Source organism: Saccopteryx bilineata, chromosome 1, assembly GCF_036850765.1.
Source record: "Saccopteryx bilineata isolate mSacBil1 chromosome 1, mSacBil1_pri_phased_curated, whole genome shotgun sequence".
NCBI lineage: Eukaryota > Metazoa > Chordata > Mammalia > Chiroptera > Emballonuridae > Saccopteryx > Saccopteryx bilineata.
In genome coordinates this window covers 189,462,793-189,486,847 of record NC_089490.1, presented here as the reverse complement: position 1 = coordinate 189,486,847, position 24,055 = coordinate 189,462,793, and the positions used below count along the sequence as shown (strand labels likewise).

General features: G+C 37.0%; 1 protein-coding gene across 15 annotated transcripts in view; it reads right to left on the bottom strand.

Moving 5' to 3' along the window:
- INPP4B (inositol polyphosphate-4-phosphatase type II B) overlaps positions 1 to 24,055 on the bottom strand; it is a 708,587-nt gene that overhangs the window by 161,641 nt on the left and 522,891 nt on the right. For all 15 annotated transcript variants that reach the window (XM_066232845.1, XM_066232867.1, XM_066232856.1 and 12 more), the window contains 2 exons: positions 8,044 to 8,174; positions 7,307 to 7,411 (listed from right to left, as the gene is read on the bottom strand). In XM_066232845.1, coding sequence (XP_066088942.1) covers positions 7,307 to 7,411; positions 8,044 to 8,174 — 236 coding nt within the window. The remainder of the gene's footprint in view (positions 1 to 7,306; positions 7,412 to 8,043; positions 8,175 to 24,055) is intronic.

Below are 24,055 nucleotides of genomic sequence, written 5' to 3'. Positions count from 1 at the left end.
CAAAATATATAAGACAGCTACTTATTGATCTTAAAACAAAAACTGACAAAAATACAATCATACTTGGAGACCTCAATACACCGCTGACGGCTCTAGATCGGTCATCCAAACAGAGAATCAACAAAGACATAGTGGCCTTAAACAAAACACTAGAGCACCTGGATATGATAGACATCTACAGGACATTTCATCCCAAAGTGACTGAGTATACATTTTTCTCCAGTGTACATGGATCATTCTCAAGAATTGACCATATGTTGGGCCACAAAAACAATATCAGCAAATTCAGAAAAATTGAAGTTGTACCAAGCATATTTTCTGATCATAAAGCCTTGAAACTAGAATTCAACTGCAAAAAAGAGGAAAAAAATCCCACAAAAATGTGGAAACTAAACAACATACTTTTAAAAAATGAATGGGTCAAAGAAGAAATAAGTGCAGAGATCAAAAGATATATACAGACTAATGAAAATGACAATACGACATATCAGAATCTATGGGATGCAGCAAAAGCAGTGATAAGAGGGAAGTTAATATTGCTTCAGGCATATATGAACAAACAAGAGAGAGCCCAAGTGAACCACTTAACTTCCCACCTTAAGGAACTAGAAAAAGAAGAACAAAGACAACCCAAAACCAGCCGAAGAAAGGAGATAATAAAAATCAGAGCAGAAATAAATGAATTAGAGAACAGAAAAACTATAGAAAAAATTAATAGAACAAGGAGCTGGTTCCTTGAAAAAATCAACAAAATTGACAAACCCTTGGCAAGACTTACCAAGGAAAAAAGAGAAAGAACTCATATAAACAAAATCCAAAATGAAAGAGGAGAAATCACCACGGACACCGTAGATATACAAAGAATTATTGCAGAATACTATGAAAAACTTTATGCCACTAAATTCAACAACCTAGAAGAAATGGATAAATTCCTAGAACAATACAACCTTCCTAGACTGAGTCAAGAAGAAGCAAAAAGCCTAAACAGACCTATCAGTAGAGAAGAAATAGAAAAAACCATTAAAAACCTCCCCAAAAATAAAAGTCCAGGCCCTGACGGCTATACCAGCGAATTTTATCAAACATTCAAAGAAGACTTGGTTCCTATTATACTCAAAGTCTTCCAAAAAATTGAAGAAGAAGCAATACTTCCAAACACATTTTATGAGGCCAACATAACCCTCATACCAAAACCAGGCAAGGATGGCACAAAAAAAGAAAACTACAGACCAATATCTCTAATGAATACAGATGCTAAAATACTAAACAAAATACTAGCAAATCGAATACAACAACATATTAAAAAAATAATACATCATGATCAAGTGGGATTCATCCCAGAATCTCAAGGATGGTTCAACATACGTAAAATGGTTAACGTAATACACCATATCAACAAAACAAAGAACAAAAACCACATGATCTTATCAATAGACGCAGAAAAGGCTTTCGATAAAATACAACACAATTTTATGTTTAAGACTCTCAACAAAATGGGTATAGAAGGAAAATATCTCAACATGATAAAGGCCATATATGATAAACCATCAGCTAACATCATATTAAATGGCACTAAACTGAAGGCTTTCCCCCTTAAATCAGGAACAAGACAGGGTCGTCCACTCTCTCCACTCTTATTTAATGTGGTACTAGAGGTTCTCGCCACAGCAATCAGACAAGACAAAGAAATAAAAGGCATCCATATCGGAAAAGAAGAAGTAAAGGGATCACTTTTTGCAGATGATATGATCCTATACATCGAAAACCCCAAAGAATCCACAAAAAGACTACTAGAAACAATAAGCCAATACAGTAAGGTCGCAGGATACAAAATTAACATACAGAAGTCAATAGCCTTTCTATATGCCAACAATGAAACAACTGAGAAGGAACTCAAAAGAATAATCCCCTTCACGATTGCAACAAAAAAAATAAAATACTTAGGAATAAACATAACAAAGAATGTAAAGGACTTATATAATGAAAACTATAAACCATTGTTAAGGGAAATCGAAAAAGATATAATGAGATGGAAGAATATACCTTGTTCTTGGCTAGGAAGAATAAATATAATCAAGATGGCTATATTACCCAAAGCAATATACAAATTTAATGCAATTCCCATCAAAATTCCAATGACATTTTTTAAAGAAATAGAGCAAAAAATCGTCAGATTTATATGGAACTATAAAAAACCCCGAATAGCCAAAGCAATCCTAAAGAAAAAGAATGAAGCTGGGGGCATAACAATACCTGACTTCAAACTCTATTATAGGGCCACGACAATCAAAACAGCATGGTATTGGCAGAAAAATAGACACTCAGACCAATGGAACAGAATAGAAAGTCCAGAAATAAAACCACATATATATAGTCAAATAATTTTTGATAAAGGGGCCAAGAACACACAATGGAGAAAAGAAAGCCTCTTCAATAAATGGTGCTGGGAAAACTGGAAAGCCACATGCAAAAGAATGAAACTGGACTACAGTCTCTCCCCCTGTACAAAAATGAACTCAAAATGGATCAAAGATCTAAACATAAGACCTGAAACAATTAAGTACATAGAAGAAGACATAGGTACTCAACTCATGGACCTTGGTTTTAAAGAGCATTTTATGAATTTGACTCCAATGGCAAGAGAAGTGAAGGCAAAAATTAATGAATGGGACTACATCAGACTAAGAAGTTTTTGCTCAGCAAGGGAAACTGATAACAAAATAAACAGAAAGCCAACTAAATGGGAAATGATATTTTCAAACAACAGCTCAGATAAGGGCCTAATATCCAAAATATACAAAGAACTCATAAAACTCAACAACAAACAAACAAACAATCCAATAAAAAAATGGGAAGAGGATATGAATAGACACTTCTCCCAGGAAGAAATACAAATGGCCAACAGATATATGAAAAGATGCTCATCTTCTTTAGCTATTAGAGAAATGCAAATCAAAACGGCAATGAGATACCACCTCACACCTGTTCGATTAGCTGTTATTAGCAAGTCAGGTAATAGCAAATGTTGGAGAGGCTGTGGAGAAAAAGGAACCCTCATACACTGTTGGTGGGAATGTAAAGTAGTACAACCATTATGGAAGAAAGTATGGTGGTTCCTCAAAAAACTGAAAATAGAACTACCTTATGACCCAGCAATCCCTCTACTGGGTATATATCCCCAAAACTCAGAAACATTGATACGTAAAGACACATGCAGCCCCATGTTTATTGCAGCATTGTTCACAGTGGCCAGGACATGGAAACAACCAAAAAGCCCATCAATAGATGACTGGATAAAGAAGATGTGGCACATATACACTATGGAATACTACTCAGCCATAAGAAATGATGACATCGGAACATTTACAGCAAAATGGTGGGATCTTGATAACATGATACGAAGCGAAATAAGTAAATCAGAAAAAAACAGGAACTGTATTATTCCATACGTAGGTGGGACATAATAGTGAAACTAAGAGACATTGATAAGAGTGTGGTGGTTACGGGGGGGAGGGGGGAATGGGAGAGGGATAGGGGGTGGGAGGGGCACAAAGAAAACAAGATAGAAGGTGACAGAGGACAATCTGACTTTGGGTGGTGGGTATGCAACATAATTGAACGACAAGATAACCTGGACTTGTTATCTTTGAATATATGTATCCTGATTTATTGATGTCACCCCATTAAAAAAATAAAATTATAAAATAAAAAAAAAATAAAAATAAAAACATAAATATTTTAAAACATATAAATTATTTAATGTTATACATATTTTATGTATATAATATACATACTACTATAATATAATTATATTATACAATAAAATTCAATACTTTCACATTAATTCTTGGCCGTTAGGATATCTAGTCCTTTCCCACATTTTCTCCTTAGCTCTTTAAAGGGAAGAATGGGTTTTTCTGAAAACAACTATGTCAGAAAACCTCCAGCTAATGAGTTGTACCTTAGGTCTATAACATCAAAGCCTTGCTTTTCTCTTCAATGCTTGATTTTGTTAAGACAGGTAAAAAAAAAAATTCTTTAGACATCTTGTTATGGGTTGAATTGTGCCCCCACCCAAGAAATATCTTAGACTCTGACCTTATTTGGAAATAGGGTCTTTACAGATTTAATCAAATTGAAATCAGGCTATTATATTAGGGTGAGTCCTAATTCAATATGACTGGCATCTTGAAAAGGAAGTTTGAACACGGAGACGAGGACATACACAGGTGATGTAAAGACACAGGGAAACACCGTGTGAAGATGGAGACTCAGTGGGATACATCAACAAATCAAAGAAAACCAAAGATTGCCAGAAAAAAAAATGAGGTGCAATGAAGCAAGAAAGGGTCCCTACAGGTTCCAGAGGGAGCTTAGCTCTGCCCACACCTGCTTTTCAGGGAACTTGTAGCTTCAAGACTGTGAGACAATAAAATCCTGCTGTTTAAGCCACGCAGTTTGTGGTGCTTTGTTATGGAAGCTCTAGAAAACCTGAACATGTCCCAAACCAAACTAATTAGAAGCAATTTTATTTGCTTTTCTAATTTTTTTCTTTTATCTTCCAGTTTCTTCCTTTCAAATTGGAGAAACAGCAACTGAAGGCATTGTATTCACCCTCACTCGCTCTAGCCTGTTTCTCAGACAGTATCCTGGGAGGGGGCAGCATTATGTAAATGGTTCTGCCATTTTCAAGAAATAAACATGATGTAAAAGACCACTTGGATAATAATGTCTCTTTGTTTGGTGGAAGTGTTTTAAGAACCATCACCAAATATTTGAATGCATATTTAAATATAAATTTCTATTGATTTGGCCCTAACAAGCTATCTGTTTGATGATACTTCTATCATCCATCCGTGGCTGTAACCTCCGTCACTCTGTCCTCCCACTGCGTCATTCTATCAGTCATTAAGCACTTGCACGTGATGACTTTCCCCAAATGCCTCTGCCTCTCTAAATCATCTGTCCTCAAAATCTGGCTGCTTCCTCAGATTTTACTGTCTCTTAACTCATCAACTTCAGCAGCTGTGATAAAACGGACAGATCCACTTTGTTCCGGAGATGGCAAAGACCACGTGTATCATGGAAACTCTTACTGTCCATTGTAGGTGTCTTACATGATCGAATTCACTTAATGCAGAAGAGAAAAACAGATTAGAAAGAGTAAATAACAGACTTAAGGTCATATATAAAACTGGTGAAGCTCCAATTCTATTCCACTCCAAAATATACAAACATTTTACTATATCACAAAAGTTGCTTCCTACTGGCCCTTGGGGGAAAAATTACATGGTTTTCAGGTAGTTTTAAGTACTTTAGCTTCTCTATTACTTGTTGATACTCTTGTTTTAATGATTTTTAAAACCGTTACACTTTATGTTAAAACTACTGACAGACACTTAGTAATCAAAAGTTCCTAAATGCCTTGGGCCTATCCATCTAATTTTTATTTTAGTTTTTCCATTTCATATACTTCTTGGTTAAAGGACCTACGTTAAAATTTCAGATAGTTGATAAGGGTTAATGAGGGTAATAAAATTATACATCAGAATGATTATAATTATACCTATACTAAAACTAGTACATAAACTGGTTATGCCTACATGATCAGTATGCACAAGCTTAGGAGAAATGTTTACTTTTTCCAATTATAAAATTTCAGATGATTATAAAGCAGAACAAAAAATCCATTCTAACTTTTTAAAACCTCTAACCTATATGTTGTGACAATGACTACAAAATAGGGCATTAGAATGCATGTTTAAATGTCTCCATGTCTGTCTGCATACATGTGTTGATGATACACTTATTATAAAGAATTTGATGACCTAAGGTAACGTGACTCTCAAGGATGGTTAGTAGAAAGGTCACAGCATTTATCACTGGAACAGACTTCTTGGCAGGAAGGAGGCAGAGGGCATTATTAACAAGAATGCTGTGACAACAGGCCTAAATATATGACTTCGCTGGTCAATAGGGGCAGATAGTCATCCTAGATAGGCATAAAACTGATACAGCAAGGAGTTAAAGAAAAAGTGAGATGAGAAGAATATCCTAACATATAAATTGTTGACAAATGGTAAGGATTTTGTAGCATGACAGTGACTACAATGCCACATGGTTCACTCTGGACCCTATTCAGGTAGGTATGTATATGAAAACTGACACGTTTGTTTTTTCTTAAAAAATGTTTACCACAACTGAGTGCCTCAAAATATTTTATCACTGGTGGTGGGATTCAGCCAGTTAGCACCAGTTTGGCAGAACTAACACCTAATTTTTTGTTGAGTTCAGAGAACCGGTTGTTAAAATGGCACTTGTAATCAAGGTTCTCTCTAAGGTGGGCGCCTGGGCAGCTGCCCAATGTGGAAATCACAAATTGACATTCCTTACTTTTTCTGAATGTTCATCTGCACAACAGTGTATTTTAAGCACCCATGGTAATGATCATTCCATTCACAGGTGAAAAAAATTTGATAGAACTGTTTGTGTAATTTATTTATTCATTTTATAAAACTTATTATACCTTTGATGTACTACATTTTAATTCCTTCACATTTGTTACTTCAGTAAACAAACATACAACGTAAAGAGAAAAAGTGCCAAACAACCAGGGGGCGACAAGCTGTCATTGGAAATACCTTAAGTAACAGTTTTATTGTTTTTTGTCAGGTATTGATTAATGTTTTTATTACTATTTTAAAACTGTTTCTTATAACATAATCTAGTTTTATGTACCCCTTATTGTTCTTATTTAAGTATTAAATGTATGAAATAATAAACTATCTTTTGGTATATCTTTTTTTATACTTAAAATGGTTATTAGGGCAGAGAACCGGTTGTTAAATTATTTGAATCCCACCACCTTCTATCTGAGAAATGGCCTTACTACAGGGAAGAAGATGATTCTGGAGAGAGTCACCACTAAGAGAAATGGCTTCTGAGTCCAACTCTGGGCTTTGGTTTCTCAACACAGGTGTACAATGAACAAGTCTTGTTTTTTACTTGTTTGTTTTTTCTAATCCAAATAGTAGCACACTTGATAGCCATTAGCCATCACTGTTACTACTTAAGGAAGCTAATAGTCATTTTGCATATTAACCTGTAACTCAGTTCAGGGGCTAGATTTACAAAGAGTTGCTTAGAAACACAGCAACTAAAGCATAATAGTCCCTTTTGTAGTATTTAGGGTTATTATCAGCTTCAAGTGTTTCATCTTCATCTTTATATAAATGCTTAAAGTGGAAATTTTTAAAGAAACATACTAACATAATTTGACCATTTTGAATAAAATATTATTTAATACCTTTCAAGTGAGGACTGTGTACGTGCATTCTCTGCAGATGTAGATTTATTGGAACAAATTCTAATGTTTTCTCTCCTTTGCTGCTGCTTGATTTGAAAGAGGACCCTGGATGAAAAAATAATAAATGTTATTAGTAAATAAATAATGAGTGTGTGTGTACATATATTGAAAAGTAAATATTACTTAGAAAATTGTTATAAAAACTTCAGAAAGAAAGATGTAACTATATGGTGTGCTTTTCTTCTCAGAAATTTAAGTTTTTGAAAAACTCTCAGTGATGCTTATAAAAACACCATGGAGGCCTGACCTGTGGTGGCGCAGTGGATAAAGCGTCGACCTGGAAATGCTGAGGTCACCGGTTCGAAACCCTGGGCTTGCCTGGTCAAGGCACATATGGGAGTTGATGCTTCCAGCTCCTCCCCCCCTTCTCTCTCTCTGTCTCTCCTCTCTCTCTCTCTCTCTCTCTCTCTCTCTCTCTCTCTCTGTCTCTCCCTCTCCTCTCTAAAATGAATAAATAAAAAATTAAAAAAAAACAAAACAAAAAAAAACACCATGGAGTAAAATAGTGCATCTTTTTTTCTTTGTTATATTTTTATGCCAAAATGGAATTGTTAGAGATAAAAATGCTTTAAAAAAATCTCCACTATTCCATGTTCCTAACAATGTTTATTACTGTTTTTATGTAACACGCATGAAACGCAAGTCAGGTGAAACGTGTGAAGTGACTGCTTTCGCACCTGCTTCCTTGCTGAGCTCGGTCAGAATGTCCTGGTACATGTTCACCATTTGATCACAGTGAGTGAGGACGTTTTTCCGTAGATTGTCCCAGTGTGGAGAAAGTTCACCAAGTTCTTTCAGCTCCTGGTTTCTGTCAGAAACAGAAAAGAGGACAAACTATTTCTTTTGCTCTGACATCCATAGACTAAAAGTGCTAATCAGGGTTGTCAAACTAATAAGAAATTGATTCGCCATTCTTTCTGGGAAACCTCTATGTGCTTCTTAAGGGGGGGATAATCATTTTTAACACAAAATAGATGAATAGTTTAGGTCATATAAACATTAAAAATTCTGTATGTCAAGAGAAAAAGATACAGGTTAAATTCACTGATAAAAATTTCATGAAGGTGGCAAAGACAATCTTTTATATAAATAGAAGCCATTCTGTTAAAAAACAAACAAACACTAAACCTCAACAGGAAATGGCTAAATTCTAGGGTTCAACCATCCCAAATGAAATAATGTGAGAAGGATTATTGGACTATGTCTGGAGGAAACACAGCTATTCAGGTAATCTACTTTATACAAAACAGCAATGTAATTTTTTAAAGTCCATAAATGGTATGACCTGGAATAATTTTTATTGGCCAATTTAAGTAAATACTGCATATATTTTGTTCCTTCTTTCTCAAAAGGAAAAGCTAATCATGCCATTTAGGTTTTAATTATTAACTTTTATCTAATTCTCTACCCTTTATCCAAGTTAATTTAAATCGTCAGATTGCCTTTTTAAAATTATAATGATAAATGGTTTTAATATACTGCTTTGTTAGATCTCTTATTCATTTCGGTAACCTTTTACCAATAACAGTTTCACGAGGCTAATTTAACCAGCAATAATGAAACTTCTTTACTGTTTTGGCTCTGAAACATGCTAAATAGCAAGCTAATAAATTCAGAAGATGTAGAATCCTTAACGTCCTGTTAAATGCAAGGGTCATGGATGCTGTGCAAAAAATGTGGCTTGGTTTTAAATGTTTGTAGCTGCCTTTGTTCTGTTTCGATGGCGATACAATGTAGTTCTGCTATATCTTTCATTGGAGGTCTTTACAATTTTTGTGAACAATAAGCTCATTCTCAACTGTTCCATACATTAGCTGTCATCATCCAACATTCATGGGAGAAGCCATTAATTAAAAGACAGTGAGAGTAAAGAAAGTTTGTGATCAAACAAGGGGTGGGAGGGAATATTGAAGAATTGGGGAGTCAAGTTCTCTGCATGCACTCAAATTGCAGGTTACTTAATTTTGAGACAGAAAATAGCAACAAAAGCAAAGAAATAATTTCAAAAGCTTGAGATATCTAAGTCTAGAAACCGGGCAAATCCGAGATGGAGAGCAAGTGTGATATTTCAATTTACTACATAAGGTTTTAGGCTGTAGCTCCACTATACACATATGATGAAAATATTAGTTAAGTACCCCTACTTAATACTAACAGATGCACTAATAGATGTTTATACTAATAGCTTTACCATTTATGTTGTTTCTGAACCCTTATCAGAAATAATAAATCTAAAAGGGAGGGTGAGGGAATGAAGAGTGACAGTGAAGACGCTTACTACCTGCGGGACCCTGAGATGGTGTACGTCTCCTTGCCTAAGAGAAGCCCAGTGAAGTGTGGTCAGAAAAGTTTAGTGATCTGTGGGGAGTGACTTGAGATATGCTGGGATCAGTTCATAAACTTTTGTTTAAAAGTTATTACGTTCTCCCAATATGTCCAAATTTATACACAGAAATACAGAGAAATCTGGCATTCACTCTTTGCTTGCTCTAAGAAATGGCATTGAAAAGGTGCACATTCTCAAAGAGACAAATAACTAGCATAAGTTGTCTTCACATTAAAATAAGTTCAAATATAAGGGAACTCTAGAAGAAAGGTCTAATAAACCAAGTAGAGTCATGAAAAAGTGGTAAAACACAGAGGGCAGAGTAAGAAAGTAGCTGTGATTTTAAAAAAGTGAAAGGAATTCCTTACATTAATATATTAAAATAGATAAAAAGAGAGAAGATAATTGGGTACAAGCAAAATCAGAAACCTCTCCAATCAGAAAGGCCAGAGCTGTTCATACCATGTTGTAATCTGTTACTTGGTGAATAAAAAGTCTTGCTTTACGTCTTAATCCAGGTTCTCTGGGAGGCAGAGCCTGAGATCCAGCAACCCTGGGTAAGCAGGAAGGAGGGAAGGAGAGAAGTGGTATAGGAAGAAAAGGAAGCTGACACAGCTGACTTGTTACTGAGCTGGACAGAACTTCACAAGGAAACATGGCTGGTTGTAAGGTCACATGGAACAAATCTAGAGAAGTCATACGGAATCTTTGCACCTTGGAACTGCTTATCAGAGGAAGGAAAAGACATATCTACCTTAGTTCCTTACCTTCTCCTATATTTCACTGGTAAAGATTCAGCCTATGGGACATTAACTCCTGTGCACTCTGGTTGTGGAATCTGTCTCCATGGGGTCGCCACTGGGGAAGTAATATCGCAGCCGAGACAGAACTTGCCTGGATCCAGTCTGATAAGACAGAGGTGCCAGAGCCACTCTGGATCTTTCCATGGTAGGTTCCACTGGGGGCATGCTAATGTATGGCCTTAATCTTCAGGGAGCCTCATACAGGTGATGGTGTTGGGAAATTACACGACAATGGTGACAATATATGGGGCTCTCCTTTGAGTAAGTGGTCAAAAAGTGAAGACGTATTACGCTTGAGCAAGTACAGAAAAGCACATGAACTTGGCCCAGGAAAGGTGCCCCCTTGCACTACTCAGATGCACTTGCATCATTTTCAGACATCCAGATAGCATATAAAGCAACATTCCTCAAATCTTCCCAAAGAAGAAAGTTCAAGGGCAGTCCTTCAAAGTCCTGACAAGTTGGTTGCAGTTCCCAAGGTCTAAGGAGATGCAGTGAACCAAGCTATGATATCTAATACTCCTGCCGATCCTTGGGGCCTTACTTAACATTCGTTAGCAACCTCCTCCACTAGATATTCCAGACTGCCTCATATTCCACTGGCACTTCAGCTCGTCTGGCTGCCACCCTGTGAGGATCCTTAATCTGAAGGGACAAGGCCCTTTGTTGCCTTGCTCCTATGGACTCTGGGTTGCTGCCGTTCCCCTTCATACCTGTTTAATGGGGCACCTCTGAGCTCCAAGGCACAGAGGCACTTTCTGCTCACTCCGGTAAACCCAACCACTGGTTTCTTGCTCAGATCCCATGAAGCCAATCTTCTAGTCTTATTTCTTCCTGGCCCTTGTGGCCATTCACTCTGCCAACACTCAATGTGTATCTGTGCCTCAGGTCACTTCTCCCTCTAAATCAGTAACAACAACGCTGTTTTGCAGATTTGCCCACTGAGTGGATTTCCTTCACTACTGACCTTCATGTCCACCTAACACACCAGGATGATCCATATTTATATGAGTTTGAATACTTTCATACTCCATCAATAAGTCAGATGGAAATTCCCATAAGGCTATAGGGGTGAGATGAGAGGGAGGCACCATTCAATAGAGGTCCTGATACTCAGTCAATGACATGAGACTCAGACATCTCTTCATGATATATTATGATGTGCTTATACTTCCAGATCTGCTGGCGCCCATTCCAAATGCACCACCTCCGTGCAATGATACATTACTTTTATACCACACCATGGGAGCAAATTGGTGCCCAATTCATAAGGGGCAGGTCCAGTAACAGAGTAACTTTGTGTCTGATCATTGGGGTTAGGTTACTGCAAGGGCCCAGCATCATCCCCGGGCCACTTTATCCAATGAAAAGTAGTTTCCTGACACAGGAGGCACTGGTACATTCTAGAACCCTAACGGCCTCCACTGAACTTTCCTATTTAGGTTTTCCAAATGCTCCACATGGCAGCACTGGTTCTCACCACAGACACTTGCAGCCTCACTGGATCTTCTTGGCCATGTACCCAAGATCATGTACCCAACACAGGACCTTTGGGAGGGTCCCTCTTGCTTGGGCTCCATTTGACACACTCTGTGTCTCCACTAATGGTTTACACAAGGTGATTAGTGACTGGTTAAGCACCAGACAAAAAGTTTTAATGATATGTGCATGATAAACATAGTTCAAAAATACAATCATTACTTATGTGCACAGATGAATAAGGTTTTGTATGTGTACGTGTTATATTACTTACTTCCCTCATTATTTGTCATTGTCCCAACATATGTTGGAGGGCGGGTAGCCATAAGTATCAATTTACTCCTTATTCCACTGCAATTATTAGCACCTCTTACATTGCCAGAATATCCTATTAGATTACCTATGTTATAGACTATCAGAATTAATATATCCTTTATGATGTAGTTAAAGAAAACAACAACATGAGCTCAGAGAATGTGACAGTTGGAAGTTCTGAGGATAGTTTGAAAGCTCTAGTTTTACAGATGGAGGCACTGAATGATGCTGCCTGTTAGTCTCAGAGTCACTAAAACAGCATAAAGCTTTCTGACTATACCCTCTGTCTACCCTTTCCTCACCCTGTTTAACTGTGCACTGGGAAAGCAAACACAAAACAAACTAACAAAGAGCACAAAGGCTTGTTTATTGAAGGTACTTAAGGAACACAGGTCGAGTAAGAGGGCTTTAGAATCTTGGCCTACTAACTTCCAGAATGAACATTTGTAAGCTTTTAACATTAAACTTGAACAAAGGATAAATTCTAGTTTGGGATTTTCACTTCTGAGTCTTTTAGTTGAAAGGTATAGCCACTAGGTATGCTGTGCACGGTAAATGGTATTCCCTACAATACGTTCAAGTGCATCGTACTGTCCAGTATTATAAGATCCATCAATACGGCCACTGTGGTCCAGTCTGCAGGGCACCATGTTTATCCAACTAAAACTCTGGCATTAAGGTTATAATTCAATAGTTACATATCTTTACTGAACTGGTGATATGAATGGCCAAGGTGGTGAGCTAGGTATATGCATTTTTCAGGCATAGAAGAAAATTTTTATTTATTTTTATTTATTTTTAATTTTTTTTTATATAATTTTATTTTTTTCATGGGGTGACATCAATAAATCAGGATACATATATTCAAAGATAACAAGTCCAGGTTATCTTGTCGTTCAATTATATTGCATACCCACCACCCAAAGTCAGATTGTCCACTGTCACCTTCTATCTTCTTTTCTTTGTGCCCCTCCCCACCCCCTATCCCTCTCCCATTCCCCCCTCCCCCCCGTAACCACCACACTCTTATCAATGTCTCTTAGTTTCACTATTATGTCCCACCTACGTATGGAATAATACAGTTCCTGTTTTTTTCTGATTTACTTATTTCGCTTTGTATCATGTTATCAAGATCCCACCATTTTGCTGTAAATGTTCCGATGTCATCATTTCTTATGGCTGAGTAGTATTCCATAGTGTATATGTGCCACATCTTCTTTATCCAGTCATCTATTGATGGGCTTTTTGGTTGATTCCATGTCCTGGCCACTGTGAACAATGCTGCAATAAAAATGGGGCTGCATGTGTCTATACGTATCAATGTTTCTGAGTTTTGGGGATATATACCCAGTAGAGGGATTGCTGGGTCATAAGGTAGTTCTATTTTCAGTTTTTTGAGGAACCACCATACTTTCTTCCATAATGGTTGTACTACTTCACATTCCCACCAACAGTGTATGAGGGTTCCTTTTTCTCCACAGCCTCTCCAACATTTGCTATTACCTGACTTGCTAATAACAGCTAATCGAACAGGTGTGAGGTGGTATCTCATTGCCGTTTTGATTTGCATTTCTCTAATAGCTAAAGAAGATGAGCATCTTTTCATATATCTGTTGGCCATTTGTATTTCTTCCTGGGAGAAGTGTCTATTCATATCCTCTTCCCATTTTTTTATTGGATTGTTTGTTTGTTTGTTGTTGAGTTTTATGAGTTCTTTGTATATTTTGGATATTAGGCCCTTATCTGAGCTGTTGTTTGAAAATATCATTTTCCATTCAGTTGGCTTTCTGCTTATTTTGTTATCAGTTTCTCTTGCTGAGCAAAAACTTCTTAGTCTGATGTAGTCCCATTCATTAATTTTTGCCTTCACTTCTCTTGCCATTGGAGTCAAATTCATAAAATGCTCTTTAAAACCTAGGTCCATGAGTTCAGTACCTATGTCTTCTTCTATGTACTTAATTGTTTCAGGTCTTATGTTTAGATCTTTGATCCATTTTGAGTTCATTTTTGTACAGGGGGAGAGACTGTAGTCCAGTTTCATTCTTTTGCATGTGGCTTTCCAGTTTTCCCAGCACCATTTATTGAAGAGGCTTTCTTTTCTCCATTGTGTGTTCTTGGCCCCTTTATCAAAAATTATTTGACTATATATATGTGGTTTTATTTCTGGACTTTCTATTCTGTTCCATTGGTCTGAGTGTCTATTTTTCTGCCAATACCATGCTGTTTTGATTGTCGTGGCCCTATAATAGAGTTTGAAGTCAGGTATTGTTATGCCCCCAGCTTCATTCTTTTTCTTTAGGATTGCTTTGGCTATTCGGGGTTTTTTATACTTCCATATAAATCTGATGATTTTTTGCTCTATTTCTTTAAAAAATGTCATTGGAATTTTGATGGGAATTGCATTAAATTTGTATATTGCTTTGGGTAATATAGCCATCTTGATTATATTTATTCTTCCTAGCCAAGAACAAGGTATATTCTTCCATTTCATTATATCTTTTTCGATTTCCCTTAACAATGGTTTATAGTTTTCATTATATAAGTCCTTTACATTCTTTGTTATGTTTATTCCTAAGTATTTTATTTTTTTTGTTGCAATCGTGAAGGGGATTATTCTTTTGAGTTCATTCTCAGATGTTTCATTGTTGGCATATAGAAAGGCTATTGACTTCTGTATGTTAATTTTGTATCCTGCGACCTTACTGTATTGGCTTATTGTTTCTAGTAGTCTTTTTGTGGATTCTTTGGGGTTTTCGATGTATAGGATCATATCATCTGCAAAAAGTGATCCCTTTACTTCTTCTTTTCCAATTTGGATGCCTTTTATTTCTTTGTCTTGTCTGATTGATCTGGCTAGAACCTGCAGTACCACATTAAATAAGAGTGGAGAGAGTGGACAACCCTGTCTTGTTCCTGATATAAGGGGGAAAGCCTTCAGTTTAGTGCCATTTAATATGATGTTAGCTGCTGGTTTATCATATATGGCCTTTATCATGTTGAGATATTTTCCTTCTATACCCATTTTCTTGAGAGTCTTAAACATAAAATTGTGTTGTATTTTATCAAAAGCCTTTTCTGCGTCTATTGATAAGATCATGTGGTTTTTGTTCTTTGTTTTGTTGATATGGTGTATTTCGTTAACCGTTTTACGTATGTTGAACCATCCTTGAGATACTTGAATGAATCCCACTTGATCATGATGTATTATTTTTTTTTTTTTATTTTATAATTTTATTTTTTTAATGGGGTGACATCAATAAATCAGGATACATATATTCAAAGATAACAAGTCCAGGTTATCTTGTCGTTCAATTATGTTGCATACCCACCACCCAAAGTCAGATTGTCCTCTGTCACCTTCTATCTTGTTTTCTTTGTGCACCTCCCACCCCCTATCCCTCTCCCATTCCCCCCTCCCCCCCGTAACCACCACACTCTTATCAATGTCTCTTAGTTTCACTATTATGTCCCACCTACGTATGGAATAATACAGTTCCTGTTTTTTTCTGATTTACTTATTTCGCTTCGTATCATGTTATCAAGATCCCACCATTTTGCTGTAAATGTTCCAATGTCATCATTTCTTATGGCTGAGTAGTATTCCATAGTGTATATGTGCCACATCTTCTTTATCCAGTCATCTATTGATGGGCTTTTTGGTTGTTTCCATGTCCTGGCCACTGTGAACAATGCTGCAATAAACATGGGGCTGCATGTGTCTTTACGTATCAATGTTTCTGAGTTTTGGGGATATATACCCAGTAGAGGGATTGCTGGGTCATAAGGTAGTTCTATTTTCAGTTTTTTGAGGAACCACCATACTTTCTTCCATAATGGTTGTACTACTTTACATTCCCACCAACAGTGTATGAGGGTTCCTTTTTCTCCACAGCCTCTCCAACATTTGCTATTACCTGACTTGCTAATAACAGCTAATCGAACAGGTGTGAGGTAGTATCTCATTGCCGTTTTGATTTGCATTTCTCTAATAGCTAAAGAAGATGAGCATCTTTTCATATATCTGTTGGCCATTTGTATTTCTTCCTGGGAGAAGTGTCTATTCATATCCTCTTCCCATTTTTTTATTGGATTGTTTGTTTGTTTGTTGTTGAGTTTTATGAGTTCTTTGTATATTTTGGATATTAGGCCCTTATCTGAGCTGTTGTTTGAAAATATCATTTCCCATTTAGTTGGCTTTCTGTTTATTTTGTTATCAGTTTCCCTTGCTGAGCAAAAACTTCTTAGTCTGATGTAGTCCCATTCATTAATTTTTGCCTTCACTTCTCTTGCCATTGGAGTCAAATTCATAAAATGCTCTTTAAAACCCAGGTCCATGAGTTGAGTACCTATGTCTTCTTCTATGTACTTAATTGTTTCAGGTCTTATGTTTAGATCTTTGATCCATTTTGAGTTCATTTTTGTACAGGGGGAGAGACTGTAGTCCAGTTTCATTCTTTTGCATGTGGCTTTCCAGTTTTCCCAGCACCATTTATTGAAGAGGCTTTCTTTTCTCCATTGTGTGTTCTTGGACCCTTTATCAAAAATTATTTGACTATATATATGTGGTTTTATTTCTGGACTTTCTATTCTGTTCCATTGGTCTGAGTGTCTATTTTTCTGCCAATACCATGCTGTTTTGATTGTCATGGCCCTATAATAGAGTTTGAAGTCAGGTATTGTTATGCCCCCAGCTTCATTCTTTTTCTTTAGGATTGCTTTGGCTATTCGGGGTTTTTTATAGTTCCATATAAATCTGATGATTTTTTGCTCTATTTCTTTAAAAAATGTCATTGGAATTTTGATGGGAATTGCATTAAATTTGTATATTGCTTTGGGTAATATAGCCATCTTGATTATATTTATTCTTCCTAGCCAAGAACAAGGTATATTCTTCCATCTCATTATATCTTTTTCGATTTCCCTTAACAATGGTTTATAGTTTTCATTATATAAGTCCTTTACATTCTTTGTTATGTTTATTCCTAAGTATTTTATTTTTTTTGTTGCAATCGTGAAGGGGATTATTCTTTTGAGTTCCTTCTCAGTTTTTCATTGTTGGCATATAGAAAGGCTATTGACTTCTGTATGTTAATTTTGTATCCTGCGACCTTACTGTATTGGCTTATTGTTTCTAGTAGTCTTTTTGTGGATTCTTTGGGGTTTTCGATGTATAGGATCATATCATCTGCAAAAAGTGATACCTTTACTTCTTCTTTTCCGATATGGATGCCTTTTATTTCTTTGTCTTGTCTGATTGCTCTGGCTAGAACCTCTAGTACCACATTAAATAAGAGTGGAGACAGTGGACAACCCTGTCTTGTTCCTGATTTAAGGGGGAAAGCCTTCAGTTTAGTGCCATTTAATATGATGTTAGCTGATGGTTTATCATATATGGCCTTTATCATGTTGAGATATTTTCCTTCTATACCCATTTTGTTGAGAGTCTTAAACATAAAATTGTGTTGTATTTTATCGAAAGCCTTTTCTGCATCTATTGATAAGATCATGTGGTTTTTGTTCTTTGTTTTGTTGATATGGTGTATTACATTAACCGTTTTACGTATGTTGAACCATCCTTGAGATTCTGGGATGAATCCCACTTGATCATGATGTATTATTTTTTTAATATGTTGTTGTATTCGATTTGCTAGTATTTTGTTTAGTATTTTAGCATCTGTATTCATTAGAGATATTGGTCTGTAGTTTTCTTTTTTTGTGCCATCCCTGCCTGGTTTTGGTATGAGGGTTATGTTGGCCTCATAAAATGTGTTTGGAAGTATTGCTTCTTCTTCAATTTTTTGGAAGACTTTGAGTAGAATAGGAACCAAGTCTTCTTTGAATGTTTGATAAAATTCGCTGGTATAGCCGTCAGGGCCTGGACTTTTATTTTTGGGGAGGTTTTTAATGGTTTTTTCTATTTCTTCTCTACTGATAGGTCTGTTTAGGCTTTCTGCTCCTTTTTGACTCAGTCTAGGAAGGTTGTATTTTTCTAGGAATTTATCCATTCTTTTAGGTTGTTGAATTTAGTGGCATAAAGTTTTTCATAGTAATCTACAATAATTCTTTGTATATCTACGGTGTCTGTGGTGATTTCTCCTCTTTCATTTTGGATTTTGCTTATATGAGTTCTTTCTCTTTTTTCCTTGGTAAGTCTTGCCGAGGGTTTGTCAATTTTGTTGATCTTTTCAAAGAACCAGCTCCTTGTTCTATTAATTTTTTCTATAGTTTTTCTGTTCCCTAATTCATTAATTTCTGCTCTGATTTTTATTATCTCCTTTCTTTGGCTGGTTTTGGGTTGTCTTTGTTCTTCTTTTTCTAGTTCCTTAAGGTGGGAAGTTAAGTGGTTCACTTGGGCTCTCTCTTGTTTGTTCATATATGCCTGAAGCAATCTGAACTTCCCTCTTATCACTGCTTTTGCTGCATCCCATAGATTCTGATATGTCATATTGTCATTTTCATTAGTCTGTATATATCTTTTGATCTCTGCACTTATTTCTTCTTGGACCCATTCATTTTTTAAAAGTATGTTGTTTAGTTTCCACATTTTTGTGGGATTTTTTTCCTCTTTTTTGCAGTTGAATTCTAGTTTCAAGGCTTTATGATCAGAAAATATGCTTGGTACAACTTCAATTTTTCTGAATTTGCTGATATTGTTTTTGTGGCCCAACATATGGTCAATTCTTGAGAATGATCCATGTACACTGGAGAAAAATGTATACTCAGTCACTTTGGGATGAAATGTCCTGTAGATATCTATCATATCCAGGTGCTCTAGTGTTTTGTTTAAGGCCACTATGTCTTTGTTGATTCTCTGTTTGGATGACCAATCTAGAGCCATCAGCGGTGTATTGAGGTCTCCAAGTATGATTGTATTTTTGTCAGTTTTTGTTTTAAGATCAATAAGTAGCTGTCTTATATATTTTGGTGCTCCTTGGTTTGGTGCATATATATTAAGAATTGTTATGTCTTCTTGATTCAGTGTCCCCTTAGCGTTATGAAATGGCCATTTTTGTCTCTGAGTACTTTTGCTGTCTTGTAGTCAGTATTATCCAATATGAGTATTGCTACACCTGCTTTTTTTTGGATGTTATTTGCTTGGAGTATTGTTTTCCAGCCTTTCACTTTGAATTTGTTTTTATCCTTGTTACTTAGATGAGTTTCCTGTAGGCAGCATACAGTTGGATTTTCTTTTTAATCCATTCTGCTACTCTGTGCCTTTTTATTGGTGAGTTTAATCCGTTTACATTTAGTGTAATTATTGATACTTGTGAGTTCCCTATTGCCATTTTATATCTTGCTTTCTGTTAGTTTTGTGTCTTGTTTGATCCTTCTCTTTTGTTTTTCTATCTTTTGTTTTTATTTGGTTGTATTCCATACATCTTTCCTCTGTTGCTATCTTTTTTATCTCATGTGCTTCTGTGGTGGTTTTTTCAGTGGTGGTTACCTTTGAGTAATGAAAAGGGTCCCTACCCTGTTCATTGTAGCGAACTATTTTGTGAGTACTTTTGCACTCCATCGTCCTTTGCTACTGTTAATCTCCATCTTCCCCCCCTCTTTCTTTTTGTTGTTGTCACAGTTTCAATTTGGTTTTATTGTGTTCTTCTTGGAGCTTTTACTTGTGGTTCTGTTTTTTTTTGTTCTTTGTATCTGATTAGAGAACCCCCTTTAGTAATTCCTGGAGTGGGGGTTTTCTGATGATAAATTCCCTCATCTTTTCTGTATCTGTGAATGTTTTTATTTCTCCTTCGTATTTGAAGGATAGCTTTGATGGGTATAGTATTCGTGGCTGAAAGTTCCTCTCTTTCAGGACTTTAAATATTGGGGTCCACTCTCTTCTAGCTTGTAGAGTTTCTGCTGAGAAATCTGATGATAATCTAATGGGCCTTCCTTTATATGTTGTATTCTTCTTTTCCCTGGCTGCCTTGAGAATTTTTTCTTTGCTGTTGGTTTGTGTCAATTTCATTATGATATGCCTTGGAGTAGGTTTGTTGGGGTTAAGAAAACTTGGAGTTCTGTTTGCTTCTTGAACTTGAGGCTTTAGTTCTTTCCACAGGCTTGGGAAGTTCTCATCTGTTATTTGTTTGAGTATGTTCTCCATTCCATTTTCTCTCTCTTCTCCCTCTGATATACCTATTATTCTTATGTTATTCTTTTTGATGGTGTCAGATAATTCTTGTAGGGCTATCTCATTTTTTTAAATTTTTGAGTCTCTTTCTTCTTCTCTCTGTTGTGCCTCAAGTTGCTTGTCTTCTATTTCACTAATCCTCTCTTCTATCTGACCTGTTCTATTAGCTAAGCTTGTTACTTCGTTTTTCAGCTCGTGAATTGAGTTTTTCATCTCTGTTTGATTTGTTTTTATAGTTTCAATTTCCTTGGACATATATTCTTTGTGTTCATTGAGTTGTTTTCTGAGCTCCCTAAATTGCCTTTCTGTGTTTTCTTATATATCTCGGAGGATTTTTAGGATTTCTATCTTGAATTCTCTGTCATTTAGCTCCAAGGTTTCCAATATATTAAATTTTTTCTCCATAGATTTTTCCTCATCTAGCTGTGTTACCTCTCTTTCTTTTGTATCCATGATATTCGATTTTCTCTTCCTTAATGGCATCTGAGGGTGGTTTTGTTGATAGTATTAATGAGATTTAATAAAGAATAAAAAGTTAAAAAAAAATAACAAATCGAAAAGAGTTGTTTTTTTTTTAAAAAAAAATTAATAATGAAATAAAGAAAAATAAAATAAAATAAAAATTTTTAAAAAAAGGAAATTATTCCCCCCCTCCTTTTTTCCTCTCCTCTCCTCTCCCCTCTTTCTTGAGAAAATCTTGTGGTGGACTGTGAATTATAACAAACAATGCCTGTGATGGAGGGCCTGAATTGGGGAAAAGTAATAAAGGGGCAAAAAAAAAGAGAGAAAAAAATGGAAAAAAGGAAAAAAAAAAGAGCGTGTGGACCCACAAAAAGCAAATAAGGAAAATATTTGGGTCAAGAATAAAATGATTTGCTTTTAGATTTTAGTTGTCTAAGAGTTATGATGAGAGGAATAAGAGGAAAACGGAAAAATGGGAGGACAAATTGAAAAATTACTATTGTATTTAGTGGAACAAGAACTAGATAATATGGAGAGCCAGGGATGGGAGCACTGCTAGTGAGTTAAAAAGGTGAAGTAAAAACCCCCCAAAATGCCACAAACATAGGTTTGAGTCCCAGATAAGATAATTTGTTTGTTATTGAGGTTTGAATGAGAGGAGATGGAAAGGAGAAGGGAAGAAACTAATATAGAGAGAGAAAAGAAAGAGAGAGAGAGAGAAAAAAAGGGAACCACTAAAAGAAGAAAAAAGAAAGGAGAGAGAGAGAGAGAGTTAAGGGTTTTGGAGTGCAACCCTCATAGAGAGAAAGGAAGAGAAGAGAAAAGATAATGGGAGATGTAACACTTATGGGTAGTGTAGTTCAAGGAGAGGAGAGAGTAAGACTGGTAGAGAGTTAATCAGCCAAATTGAAGGAGGAAAAAAAAAAGTATCAAGAATGAAGATAAGAGAAACAAACAAACAAATATAATAAAATGGGATAGGTTATAAAGTCTGCAGATTATTCTTGATTTTGAGAGGTTATCTTCTTGCTTTTTCTTTTCTCTCCCTCTTCCTGGTCGGTGACTCTGTACCCAGAGTTCTGCCCCTTTGGCACGCTCAGGTAGAGATTTGCAGTTGATAAGTCTCTATGGCAATGTCATGTATTGTGCTTTAGTCTCGTTGGCAGTCGAAGCTCATTACCATTTATAGGCTCCGACAGTGAGAGAGTCCGTGTTCCTGGAGCCTTTCTCCTAGTCTTTCCTTCCTCAATTAGTAGCCTGATAATCCAGCTATGGGGTTGCTGCTGCCTCTGCCTGGATAGTAAGAGGCTCAAAGAGCTGGCAACTCCCCACTCTATTTCCAGTCAGCACAGGGCTCTGGGTAAGGCTCAGTCAGTCAGAGCTGCTAGCATAATCAGGCGGGCTTTCTGCCCACTCAAAGACCTCTGGCTCTGCCACTCTGTCCGGTAACACAAGCGGGCGCCCACTTCCGGGGCGCTTGGAGGAAACTCTCACTCACTGTCTGCGACCAGGATATCCGGCCAGCAGTCTCACGCTCTTAGTGAAACCCCCAACCGCAGGGAAAAGTTGCAGCGTTGGAATTGAGTCTCGCTCCGTTCCCGTGCGCAGCTTTTGCAAGGCACTGGGGCGGCTCGAGATTCCGCTTTGGCCCACACAAAGGCCCCTGTCTCTGCTCCTCTGTGCGATAACACGGGCGCGCACTGCCGAGGCACTCGGAGGAATCGCTCACTCCTTATCTGCGCGTGCACACCAGGATATGAGGCCGGCCGTGGTTCCCTCTGAGTGAAACACCCTCCAGCACGGAAAATCTCCACCGTTGGAATTAGTTCTCACTCCCTCCCGTGCGTAGCTTTCCCAGGGCGCTGGGGCTGCCCAGAGACTCTGCCCTCGGCCCACAGAAAGGCCTCTGACCCTGCCTCTTCGTGGGGCAACACGGGCACCCACTCTCGGGGCCTAGGAAGAAATTCTCGCCCACTAACTGCGCACCGACCTGGAGACCGGGTAAAATGGCCGCTCCGCTTGTCTTTCTTTGTTTGGGTTTGGCGCGAGTGTTAGCTTGTATTGCCCGGGTTGCCACAGGATCAGATTTTCCTTGGCTTGGATCTCCATGCCACAGCCTGGTTCGGCCGTTTGTGCCACGGCGGCCTGGATCTATTCACCCCCTTTGCCCGCCTCAGTTTCTATATTCATAGTTACCAGAGAAAGCCGCCCTGTTTAGGTTAGTGAGGAAGGCGGAGCATTTCTTACTCCCTATTTCTTTCGGGGTTTGGTTATATATTTAGCCAATTTTTCACTCATTCATACCTTTGGGTGTATTGCGAAGCATCTGGAAGCTCCAAGTATAGGTTTTTCTGTTTCTGGTTGAAGATCTTGTTGAGTTTTGGGGGAGATTTATCGGTATCACTTCCTACCCCGCCATTACTCTGACATCATCTCCAGAAGAATATTTTTATAAATGCTCCTCCACCTACAGACACTTTCATTTTACTCACGGTAACAACAGCTTCTGCTTCCCAAAGATGTCTCCTTTAATTGAGACCTTGCAACAAGAACAATATTTCTTTCTAGAAAATTCACTGGTTTGCTAACCACAGGCACTCTTATGAATCACTGGAGTTCTATCTCTAACAGAAAAATCTTCTAGCCTGTTTCCAGTCCCTTACAATTTTCTGAGAGCCCAACAGGTAGACAGAGAAAGTCGGGAAGAAAAGACTAAGCATGCAGGTATTAATAAGCTTACACAGAAAACATTTTTTTTGGCACTTACTGCAATCTCACCCCTTTCACTCTGCTACCTACAAAAATAAAAGGCAAATTATATAAAATATATATCTAAAGGAGACAGGTGATGGCTAAAGCCTTAGAGACTAAAGCCTCTTGACATTCCAACCATAAAGGATGACATTCTTCATACTTGATGTGGTAAAGGTAAGGAACACTTTTTGCCTGTATGCTTCATTTTGTCTTACCTTGTTTAAATATTTCAAAAACACATGCTTTCCCTCTTCAATATAATATCAAGTTATTGGAGGTCACTAAGATCCTCCAAACCCCCCATAAAATGAAACACACTACTAAGTATATAACAGGTTTGAAACACATACCATTGAATAACATAAAGAAAAAATAAGTTTTTTTTTTTAAAAAAACAGCTCTATAAGAATGAAGAAAAATTACTG